Source organism: Schistocerca piceifrons, chromosome 3 (assembly GCF_021461385.2).
Source record: "Schistocerca piceifrons isolate TAMUIC-IGC-003096 chromosome 3, iqSchPice1.1, whole genome shotgun sequence".
NCBI lineage: Eukaryota > Metazoa > Arthropoda > Insecta > Orthoptera > Acrididae > Schistocerca > Schistocerca piceifrons.
In genome coordinates, this window is record NC_060140.1 from 409,191,537 (window position 1) to 409,204,035 (window position 12,499).

At 42.5% G+C, this 12,499-nt stretch overlaps 1 protein-coding gene across 1 annotated transcript in view; it reads right to left on the minus strand.

Moving 5' to 3' along the window:
- The window catches only part of LOC124788697 (5-hydroxytryptamine receptor-like), a 179,145-nt gene that overhangs the window by 45,412 nt on the left and 121,234 nt on the right, over positions 1-12,499 (minus strand). Inside the window, exon 3 of the mRNA XM_047255978.1 lies at positions 3,381-3,645. Within this exon, the coding sequence (XP_047111934.1) occupies positions 3,381-3,645 (265 nt within the window). The remainder of the gene's footprint in view (positions 1-3,380; positions 3,646-12,499) is intronic.

Sequence of the window (12,499 nt, forward strand, 5' to 3'; positions counted from 1 at the left end):
CAAGGCGGTAAATGTATACAGAGAACAAGAGAGATCCTATCACTGACCTGAGGACCTACTCCGTATACTCAGTCCTTCGATAACAATCTGTGGTGTGGCACTGTGTCAAACGCTTTCTATAATTCTTAGGAATTATGGAGTCTATATATTGTCCTTTATCCACAGTTTGCAGGTATCGCGCAAGAAAATAACAAGCTGAATTTCTCGCGAGAGATGAATTCTATATCCGTGTTGATTTGATGATATAAGCTTCTCTCTATGGAGGAAATTTAAGATATTCGAACTGAGAATATGCTCAATAGTTCTGGAACAATTCCCAGTGAGGAATAACCCCTCCCCGCCCTTCCCCTACCCCTCCCCCTACCCTCCGAACTATGTCCCGCACAATGACATAATTTTGTATGTAGATTGAGTGATAAATATCGTCTGCCGAATGTTACGAATAGAATCGGAAGTAAAGAAGTAGTAAATGAAAACGTTATGGCTAACGCGGACATTTTACACCATGAAAAGCAAAGCTGTAGTAAGAAATAAACTTTTTTTCATTTAATCATTTTGTGGAAGTGTCAGCGAGGAAATGTTACGTGCAGATTTGAAATCCAATGTTCTCATTCTCAAATATTGGATGAATATAGCACGGGTGATTTCCACGCCCCGAGTTACGGTGACTCAAGACATATAAACAGTCCCTAATTGGAATATTTGACTTAATGTGTTAAACCTTCAATCAGATTATGGCTTCTAATGAGTAGATTCTGACAGTATTTGAAGCTGCTCCAATAAATCTATGAAATATTGAAAATTAAATTGTTGTTGCCCCTGGATTCAGTTAGACAGCCAAAGTGCAAGCAGAAACGGACCGTTCCCTCACTCAGCTGTTTAGTGACATTCAGGGGTTGGACAAAAATATGGATACACCCAAAACACAACATATTACCATGTCTAACACGGGACAAGAAATCTGTTGGCATTCAAAATTACTTCCAGTCGACTTGGAATGGATAAATACATGTCCTGTGTGGTTTTCAAGGGAATCATTTATAAGTCTTCATGCAAAATATTGGCTAGTTCAGGTAAGGGTGATGGTAGTGGACAGCGATTACGCAACCCTCTCTCCAAAGTAGACATGGAAGAGTCAATATTATTGAGCTCTGGTGGCTGATGTGCTCATAAAATCACTTCTGGACGATGCGAGCTGGGTGAACAAAGGCCGTGTCGTCTCGGAAGGCCGCATCTGTATTGGGAATGGTCACGTGGTCCTTGGCACGTTGCAGGGTAGCCATTTGGCCCTTGAAATACCAAGATATGGCTGCCCAAACATCACTGAGTCCAGCCATATTCCACTCTTGGGACGTGAACTCGCCATAAGTTGGAAACGTTGTGAAACTGTTCTCATCTAACCAAATGACATTCTTCCATTGCGCCGTAGTCCCGTTTTATGGCTTCTGCACCACGTTTCCTTGTTACAGGTATTTGCATCACTGATGAGTGGTTTTGGAATTCTCTACTTCTGGAGCTACCTTCGTGTTGTTTTGGTGCTGACAGCGTTCACAATTGCGACGTTCAGTTCTACAGTTAATTTTGCAGCAGTCATATTCTTATTTCTCGTCTCGATTCTCTTCAATGACCGTCTGTCACGACCACTGAACGTACATTTTCGCCCGCGATGTGGTTTAGTGGATAATGTCTTCCCGTTTACTGTGTACCCGGTATAAATATTCGTTACGGTACGTCTTGAAACACCAGACATTTGGGTTACCATGGTTACGGAAGCACCCACCGTACGAGGGCCAACAATTTGGTCAATTTCGAATTCACTGAGCTCCGACATGGTGCAGTCATAACCACATAGAACACTGTTCTGACCGCTGGTGACACCTGGGACCTATTGACGACACTGCACAGGCGCCGTTCATCATCAGGTGTTCCTGTTGTTGTGGTCTTCGGTTCAAAGACTGGTTTGATGCTGCTCTCTACGCTACTCTGCCGTGTGAGGCTCTTCATCTCCAAATATCTACTGCAACCTACATCCCTCTGAACCTGCTGACTGTATTCATCTCTTGGTCTCCCTGTGAGACACTTCCCTCTAATACTAAAGTATAGATCCCCTGATGTCTCAGAATGTGTCCTATCAATCGATTCCTTCTATTAATTAAGTCGTGTCATAAATTTCTTGTCTCCCCCATTCTGTTCAATACCTCTTGATTAGTTACGTGATCTATCCATTCAAACTTCAGCATTCTTCTGTAGCACGACATTTCAAAAGCTTCTATTCTCTTGTTCTCTTAACTGTTTAACGTCCACGTTTCACTCTCATACATGGCTAAACTCCAGACAAATAGTTTTACAAAATACTTCCTAAACTTAAGATTATAACCGTTGTTAACAAATTTCTCTGCTTCAGAAACCCTTTTTTGCCTTTGCCAATCTGATTTTTTTATCTTCTCTACTTCAGTCATCATTCTTTATCTTGCTGCACAAAAAGCAAAACTCATCCACTATTTTCGCTGTTTCATTTCCTAATCTAATTCCCCCAGCATCATCTGATTTAATTAGACTACCCTCCATTATCCTAATTTTACATTTGTTGATATTCATCGTACAACCCGTTTTGAAGATGCTATCAGTTCTGTTCAGCTTCTCTTCCGAGTTCTTTGTTGTCTCTGACAAGAATTAGAATGTCATCGGCAAAAAGCAAAGTTTTTATTTCTTCTCCCTGAACTTTAATTCCTGTTCAAACTTTGTTTTTACTCTCCCTTACTGCTTGCTCAGTGTACAGATTGAATAACATCGGGGATAGAGTACAACCCTGTCTCATTCCTTTCTCAACCAGTATTCCCCATTCATGGCCCTCGATTCTTATAAATGGCACCTGGTTTCTGTACAAGTTGCATATAGCCTTCCGCTCCCTGCATTTTGCCCCTTCAGAATTTTAAAGAGAGTGTTCCAGTGTAAATAGTCAAAAGCTTTCTCTCGGCTTATAAGTGCTACAAACGTAGGTTTGCCTTGCGTTAACCTGTCTTCTACGATAAGTCATAGGGTCAGTACTGCCTCGCGGGTTCCTACATTTCTCTGGAGTACGAACTGGTCATCCCCAACATTGGCCTCTCCCAGTTTCTCCGTTTCTGTAAGGAATCAGTGTTACTTTGAAATTATGACTTATTAAACTGACAGTTCGGTAAATTCTACTTCTGTCAGCAATTGCTTTCTTCTAAATTGGAATTATTAGATTCAGATAAAGAAGATCAACCTGTAAACTTCACTAGCATCTACGTTTATGTTAGAGCTCGCATTTTTCGCGGCGTCTCCATATTTTTGTCCAACCACTGTGGATGTGCGGGCGTGTAGCCGCGCCGCAGAGTGGGAGGCTGCCGGCCTACCTGGAAGATGCGCCAGTAGAGCACGAGTATGACGGCGAGAGGCACGTAGAACGAGGAGGCGGTGGCGAAGATCTGGTAGCCGGGGTCCTGGCTCACCAGGCACTGCCGGTCCCTGGAGACGCGCGCCTCCCAGTCGGGGTCCTTCCAGCCCAGCATCGGCGCGATGCACACCAGGAAGGCCACCGCCCACACCGCCAAGATCATCAGCCCGATGCGGCGCGCCGTCCGCTGGTGGATGTAGTCGATGTTCGTCACCGCCCAGTACCTGCCGACAGGCCGACCCGGCGCTCTTAGAGGCAATCTGCCCGTCGTTTCCTTCGGTCGGATAACTCGGCAACAAGAAAGTAACCAAGTAACACACTGCTGATCTTTAAAAATGTAACACTGATTTTGCAAGTTCTATAGGTTAATTACCGTCCTTTGAAACTGTAATGTAAGTGTCATTAAGACCATTCGCGTTTCGCTTTATTCTAAAGTATCCTCAGTGCTCACTGTAAAAATACAGTTTTTTTCTTGCAATTTTGTTTGTTAGTATCATGAACAGTTCGCATGCTTTACTTACTACTATTAACAGTGTTAATTCTTATCGTTACTCACGGTTTTTGTTGTTTTACCTCATTATTATTGTTCTCTCTCGTGAACGTGATGGATTTTACCTCACAGTACTGTGACTTCAGTAAATATATTCACCTTTCTGTGTTGTGAAGAGCAACTTTCGTCTTGCCGTTCGTGTGTTTTATTTTTCTACTGTGGCAGGCGTTCGTCTTTTGATTCTTTTGGTACTTGTGGGAACGTCTGCTATCGCCTTGAGCGCATTCATGTTATCCACCTAGAGATAGAGAGACAGAGAGAGAGAGATAGATAGATAGATAGAGAGAGAGAGAGAGAGAGAGAGAGAGAGAGAGAGAGAGAGAGAGAGAAGAGAAAGAGATAGAGAGAGAGAGAGACAGAGACAGACACACACTTAGTGCAGTGAAAGTGCTATGTGCTAAAATGAAACATATAAACATGGAAGAACAGCAAGAATGAACCAAAAGAACTAAAACCGGTGATTAGCGATAAGAATTAACTCTTTTTATAATAGTAAGTATATTAGTAACATGCGAAATGTTCATGATCCTAGCAACCAAAATTATAACTGAAAAAAGAACCTTACTGCTACAGTGACCACTAATGATGCTTTAGAATGAAGCGAAACGGGTCTGGTCTTAATAAGACATACATTATGTGAGACGTGTATATTTCTATTGTCTATTGTCAAATCAGAATTTATGAAAGATGTTTATATTTTATTAATAGGATTAAATAGGAATAATTAATATTTTTCATTTTTGAAATAATTGTGGTAGTAGGGAATGTCTGCACCGAAGTATTGTTGGTGGGAGAGACCGCACATTGATATAATTTTAAAAAGGGCGGGAGAGATCGTTTATGGATACATTTTAAGAAAAGAGCGGGAAAGACCGCGCATTGATACATTTTGTAATGGTAGCAGCGATTGTCTGCACCAGAAAGCATTGTTGGCGGGAGAGACCGCACTTTAGCGTTCGTAGGAAGTCAGTAGTAGGCGAGATGTGAAGCGAGTCGGTAGCAGGTCTGAAGCGAGAGGCTGAGAGGAGCGGTGTGTCTGCCAGCCACCAGCTATGATTTACAAGAGATTATAAACAGATGTACAGAAACATCAGCTAACTATTATCATAAGAGGAACTAATATTATTGATTTTTTTTTGTTGAGAAACTCAAGACTACTGAAAGTATGTTTGCGCATTGTTAGTTGTAAGATTATTGTAAAAAGTATTTCCCATTTGCACGTTTGTAAAATCATTTCATTACCAACAGTAAATATTTGAAGAATCGTTTTCCGAATATAATTAATTTTTGCCACCAATATTGCATTACTGATTATAATCCATCCCAAAAACCATCAACGTAAAACTTTGCAAAATTTTATTGTTGTCAAGAAAAAGTTTAACTATGAGTTATGTAACTTCAGTCAAATTAATTAAAGAATAACGTCAGCTTTGCTATTAAAGATAACGTCAGCTTTGGTAATAAATACAGCCACTTATTATGACAGCCCACCAGCAGCTAATAGAGTATAGTAAAACAGAGAAAGTATATTCATGTCGCAGTTCCATGTAGCAGTCAGATGGCGATCCAGTGACAGTAAAAAAAGGTAAGGAACAATTTTGGGTTATTGGAGGTAACGACTGAGGGCCACGACGACGACACATTCTATGTTTCGTCGAAATAAATAGCAAATCACTTTTAATAAGCAGCATTTAAATTTGTATGCAAAGATTGCACTTATTATTGAAAAAGAGAATTAATTTCAAACGGAAGATTTCATTTGTTATTATTAAGCAAGAGATAGAAATCCTGAGGGAAAGATTTATAGGTTATTGTAGAAGGGAAGGTTGCGTAACAAAAGAGATATAGAGGAGACGGGAAAGTTTCAATTACAGTTCCAAAAAACGACAAATAATCTATACAAATTGTATATCTGCAACTATGGAAAACAAGAGGCAAAAAAAAAAAAAAAAAAAAGAAAACCTAGGAAGACTTATTGTGTGTATAGAGTCTAGCAGGAAGAGTACATAATTAAATTTGTATGTACGTAGGGGTATACTAAGTGCGAAATTTAGTACACACAGCTGCCAACTATGGCATCAACGGTACCACCTTCACAGCTGTTTTCAAGTACTTCTGTAGAACTAACCAGTCCGCTGATCTGACTGCAATATTGATTCTCGTATGTAATGGTGTTCCGGTGTTTCGCACAAAGTAAAATTACCATTTGAGGAATGTTTCAACAAATCCAAGCACCGTTACAGTCTGCTGCATCAGCGTGAAATTTATCAGCAGCTTCTTCTGCAGAATCTGTGAGGGCATACTTCGTCCCGAAGTGGTATAACGAAATTTATAAGTAGACGTGACATAATTTTATGTTCTTCCTGCAGTGTACTTCGTCATGAATTGGGATGACTTATGATGAATGGATGTCTTGCAATATAATAAAAATGATACTTATAGGAAGCCAAAATATACACACATCAAATAGAGTTTTGCATCACCGCGGTTCCGAGAAGTCCTGAAGGCAGACGTTGACTGTGGATATTGTATCACAGACACAGTCCCTTTGACTGTTCAGAGATGCCACTAAACCCGCCCAAAGATATAAAGAATCATGCATGAGCAGCGCCTGTTTGACGGAAGTGGCCCGACAGCCGATCAGTTCCAGTCATTCCACCGGGAAGGAGGTACATGACTCGTGTTGTCTGTAGTTCAACTATGCCTAGATGGTCAGTACCGCGGTTCGATCGCGTCCGCATTGTTACTTTGTGCCAGGAAGGACTCTCAACAAGGGAAGTGTCCAGGCGTCTCGGAGTGAACCAAAGCGACGTTGTTCGGACATGGAGGAGATACAGAGAGACAGGAACTGTCGATGACATACGTCGCTCTGGCCGACCAAGGGATGGATGACCACTATCTACGGATTATGTCTCGGACGAACCCTGACAGCAACGCCACCATCTTGAATAATGCTTTTCGTGCAGCCACACCACGTTGTGTTACGACTCAAACTGTGTTCGGAGGCAACCCGGCCAGGCTGAACGCCTTAGACACACTGTGCAACGAGTGTTGCAAAGTGGAGGTTCCCTGCTGTTTTGGGGTGGCATTGTTTGGGGCCGACGTACGCCGCTGGTGGTCATGGAAGGCGCCGTAACGGCTGTACGATACGTGAATACCATCCTCCGAACGAAAGTGCAACCATATCGACAGTATATTGGCGAGGCATTCGTTTTCAAAGACGACAATTCGCTCCCCCATCGTGAATATGTCGTGAATAACTTCCTTCAGGGTAACGAAATCGCTCGAATAGAGTGGCCATCATTTTCTCCAGACATGAACCCTATCGAACGTGACTGAGATAGATTGGAAAGAGCTGTTTATGGACGACGTGACCCACCAAGCACTCTGAGAGATCTACGTCGAATCGCCGTTGAGGAGTGGGACAATGTGGACCAACAGTGCCTTGATGAACTTGTGAATAGTATGCAACGACGAATACATCCATCAGTGGAAGAGGACGTGCTTCTAGGTATCAGAAGTACCGGTGTGTACAGAAATCTGGACCAGCCACCTATGAAGGTCTCGCTGTATGGTGGTACAACATGCAATGTGTGGTTTCCATGAGATATAAAAAGGGTGGGGTGATGTTTATGTTGACTTCTATTCCAATCTTCTGTACAGGTTCCGGAACTCTCGGAACCGATGTGATGCAAAACTTTTTTCGATGTGTGTGTTTGTTGAAGGGTAAAAGACGGCACTAAAAGTCAGTTTAGATTTTCCTTTCCCGTTTATTAGTCCGTAACTGTGTCGGCACATAAAGCTGAGAGAATGTTTTTGCCTGTCGGTGGAAGCACTATGTACCACTAATATCACGAAAGAAACGGTGGGAGGATCAGAACATGACACAGCGTAAATTAAAATTTGTAGGCGGGAATTTCAAACTCTACAAAGAGCAACCTTCTTCTCACGGAACACAGAGAGAGAAATTATTGTTCAGAAAATATTAAGTAATGTGGTAATTTTAAGTGGATCTTTAAATTGTTATTCTCTTCTGTGAATGAAGATTATTAAAAATAAATTATACCAGCAACCACGACATTTATGTATGAGTACATAGTTAAGCAATAGATTTTGATCAATGAGTTTGCGACTATCAAAATATTGACATAAATGGCCGTATCTTTAGATTGCATTGCCTTAGAAGCTTAAATTATTTACACAGGCAAGGGGCCGTAAGCCTTTTATTTGACGTAAATTTCAAATTGATAGCTTTGCCCATTACTGAGAAAAAGGGGTTTGTTAGACGGACAGTAAATGGCATAAAACAAAATTTTATGTGAGATAATTGCAAATTAACAGCTTTCCGATTTTTTCTTTACATTTAATGAAAACGTTGCTTCTTGCCAAATTTTGCTTCTATAGGTCAACAATAAGTACCCTGGTAGAATTTTGCACAGAGCACAACTTAATCATAGCTAACACTTGGTTCAAGAATCATAAAAGAAGGCTGTATACATGGAAGAAGCCTGGAGATACTGACAGGTTTCAGATAGATTATATAATGGTAAGACAGAGATTTAGGAACCAGGTTTTAAATTGTAAGACATTTCCAGGGGCAGATGTGGACTCTGACCAGAATCTATTGGTTATGACCTGTAGATTAAAACTGATGAAACTGCAAAAAGGTGGGAATTTAAGGAGATGAGACCGGATAAACTGACTAAACCAGAGGTTGTACAGATATTCAGGGAGGGCATAAGGGAACAGTTGACAGGAATGGGGAAAGAAATACAGTAGAAGAAGAATGGGTAGCTTTGAGGGATGAAGTAGTGAAGGCAGCAGAGGATCAAGTAGGTAAAAAGACGAGGGCTAGCAAGGCTTGGCACACCGAGGTCTGCTGAACAAGTGCATGTAAACAGCGGCCTCAGTTTATGTGATCGCTGTAAGCTTGTTGACACCAGTGCCTACCAATTTAAATTATATATTACAGGTATGTTCCTACCAACTGTTATGTTCATATTCAGGTGTAGCTGTGATTTTCTGTTTTATACTCTCTGATCGTAATGTGAAATAATTTTCAACTTCTAGCACTGAAGATGGTCACTAAGTGACCGAAAATCGATTTTGCGTTTAATAAAACAAAAAAATACGACCACTGCTGTCTCTCCTTCCAAGTATATCCATTATATGGTCGTGGTGCACAGGACCCTCCATGGAGTCGCCAATCAATAATTTCTGAAAGTATTTGTATGGAGTGTAGCCATGTATGGAAGTGAAACATGGACGATAAATAGTTTGGACAAGAAGAGAATAGAAGCTTTTGAAATGTGGTGCTACAGGAGAATGCTGAAGATTAGATGGGTAGATCACATAACTAATGATGAAGTATTGGTTGGTTGGTTGGTTTGGGGAAGGAGACCAGACAGCGTGGTCATCGGTCTCATCGGAATAGGGAAGGATGGGGAAGGAAGTCGGCCGTGCCCTTTCAGAGGAACCATCCCGGCATTTGCCTGGAGTGATTTAGGGAAATCACGGAAAACCTAAATCAGGATGGCCGGACGCGGGATTGAACCGTCGTCCTTCCGAATGCGAGTCCAGTGTCTAACCACTGCGCCACCTCGCTCGGTTGATGAAGTATTGAATAGGATTGGGGAGAAGTGAAGTTTGTGGCACAACTTGACTAGAAGAAGGGATCGGTTGGTAGGACATGTTCTGAGGCATCAAGGGATTACCAATTTAGTGTTGGAGGGCAGTGTGGAGGGTAAAAATCGTAGAGGGAGACCAAGAGATGAATACACTAAGCAGATTCAGAAGGATGTAGGTTGCAGTAGGTACTGGGAGATGAAGAAGCTTGCACAGGATAGAGTAGCATAGAGAGCTGCATCAAACCAGTCTCAGGACTGAAGACCACAACAGCAACAACAAGGTTTTCATGAATGAGTTTGCCAATATCAAAACATGTGACACAAATTGCAGTATCTTTTGAATGGATTAACTTAAAAGCTTCAATTTTTTACAGAATCGAGTGATCCCTTAGTACCTGACACAAATTTCAGCTGAAGAAAGAGGTCTTAACAGACAGACAATAAATTGAAAAATAAATATTTTTTATGAGGTACAATTACAACTTAACACCTTTTGGATTTTTTCCTTTAATTATACTGTTAGACCTTGCTTCTGGCCAATTTTCATGATTTTAGGTTGTCAGGAAGTACCATATACACTATGCGATCAAAATTATCCGGAAACCTGGCTGAAAATGACTTACAAGTTCGTGGAGCCCTCCATCGGTAGTGCTGGAATTCAATATGGTGTTGGCCCACCCTTAGCCTTGATGACAGCTTCCACTCTTCCAGGCATAATTGATGCTAGAAGGTTTCTAGGATAATGGCAGCCCATTCTTCTCGGAGTGCTGCACTGAGGAGAGGTACCGATGTCGGTCGGTGAGGCCTGCACGAAGTTGGCGTTCCAAAATATCCCAAAGGTGTTTTATAGGATTCAATCAGGACTCTGTGCAGGGCAGTCCATTACAGGAATGTTGTTGTCGTGTAACCGCTCCTCCACAGGCCTTGCACTAGGAACAGGTGCACGATCGTTTGAAAGATGCAGTCGCCTTCCCCGAATTGCTCTTCAACAGTGGGAAGCAAGAAGGTGCTTAAAACATCAATGTACGCCTGTGCTGTGATAGTGCAAGCCCCCTCCATGAAAAACTCAACAACACCACCGCCTCCGAATTTTACTGTTGGCACTACACACGCTGGCAGATGATGTTCACCGGACTTTCGCCATACCCACACCCTGCCATCAGATCGCGACGTTGTGTACCATGATTCGTCACTCCACGCAACGTTTTATCGCTGTTCAATCATCCAATGTTTACGCTTCTTACACCAAACGAGGCGTCGTTTGGCATTTACCGGCGTCATGTGTTTTCTCACCTCCCGCCTAACTGTCATAGTACTTGCAGCGGATCATGATGCAGTTTAGAATTCCTGTGTGATTGTCTGGATAGATGTCTGCCTATTACACATTACGACCCTCTTCAACTGTCGGTGGTCTCTGTCTGTCAACAGCCGAGGTCCGCCTGTATGCTTTTGTGCTGTAGTGTCCTTTCAAGTTCCCACTTCATTATCACACCAGAAACGGTGGATCTAAGGATGTTTAGGAGTGTGGAAATCTCGCGTACAGTCGTATGACACAAGTGGCACCCAATCACGTTCGACGTCTGTGATTTCCGCGGAGCGCCCCTTACTGCTCTCTCATGATGTCTAATGACTACTGAGGTCGCTGATATGGGTTACCTGGAAGCAGGTGGCAGCACAATGCACTTAATATGAAAAACGTATGTTTTTGGTGGTGTCTGGATACTTTTGATCACATAGTGTAGGTTACGAAGAGGGAGTTTGCGAGTATCGGAATATGTGATATTTGATTGTATTTACTTAGAACCGTAAATTTTTCCCTCCATCAAGCGAATGCGTCCTTTGGTATGTGACTTAAATTTTGACTTGATATCTCTTCCCGTTCCTGATATAAAAGTGTCTTGACTGTCGGACAAACAGACAGACAGACAGACAACAAAGTGTTTCTGTAAGAGTTCAATTTTTAGCGATTGAGGTACAGAACCCTAAGAAGAAATAATATGAACAGGAAAAATGAACTTCTCCTTTCTCCGTCTGAAACAGGCCTGTAAAAGCCCACTGGTAGTGACGGACCGTCGTGTCATCCTCAGGCGATAGGCGTCACTGGATGCTGATACAGAGAGGCATGTGTTCTACATATCGCTCTTCTTGCCGTTGTCAGGTTTCGTTCCTGGAGCCGTTACTTTCCTGTCAAGCAGCTCCTGAACTGGCCTCGCAATGGCTGAGTGCACCGCTGTAGGAAACAGCGCTCGGCACACCCGGACACTCATCCATCCAAGTGTCAGCCTAGCCCGGCAGCGCTAAACTTCGGTGTTCTGGTGGGAACCGGTGTTACCGATGCGGCAAGGCCGTTGGCAAAAATGAAATGCTACTGTTGAAATTCTCAATACGTATGTGTGTAAGTATGACTGAAGTTCAATCTGAAACTGTTTTTATCTTACGTTATTTTTCAACTTAAATGTGAAGGTATTGCAGTGACTGTGTTATTCTTATAACGTAGAAAGGTTCCTTTGGAGATGCATGCATGTCTAAAGGAACAGTCACTGCGGCGACTACAGCCGTTATGAAATACATTAGATGTGTTCGCAATTGCGAATACGGACAACCATCAGCTTTAGAATGGAATTACGACAGTGAAAATTTGTGCCGGACCGGGACTCAAACCCGGGATTCCCGATTATCGCTAGCGGTCGCCGTACTGTTTGGCTATCCATGTACGACTCACGGCTAGACCCAAATTTCCATATGTCGTGACCCAAGGGTCTGCTGTGAATCGTGCACAGATAGCCAAATGGGCAGCAGTTGGTCTTGACACCAGCCTATAGAAGTTCGTGTAGCACCTCAGCGAGGATGCTGGTGCTGATGCGGTGCTGGTGCTGGTGATGAACGGCGCCCTGATGCCAC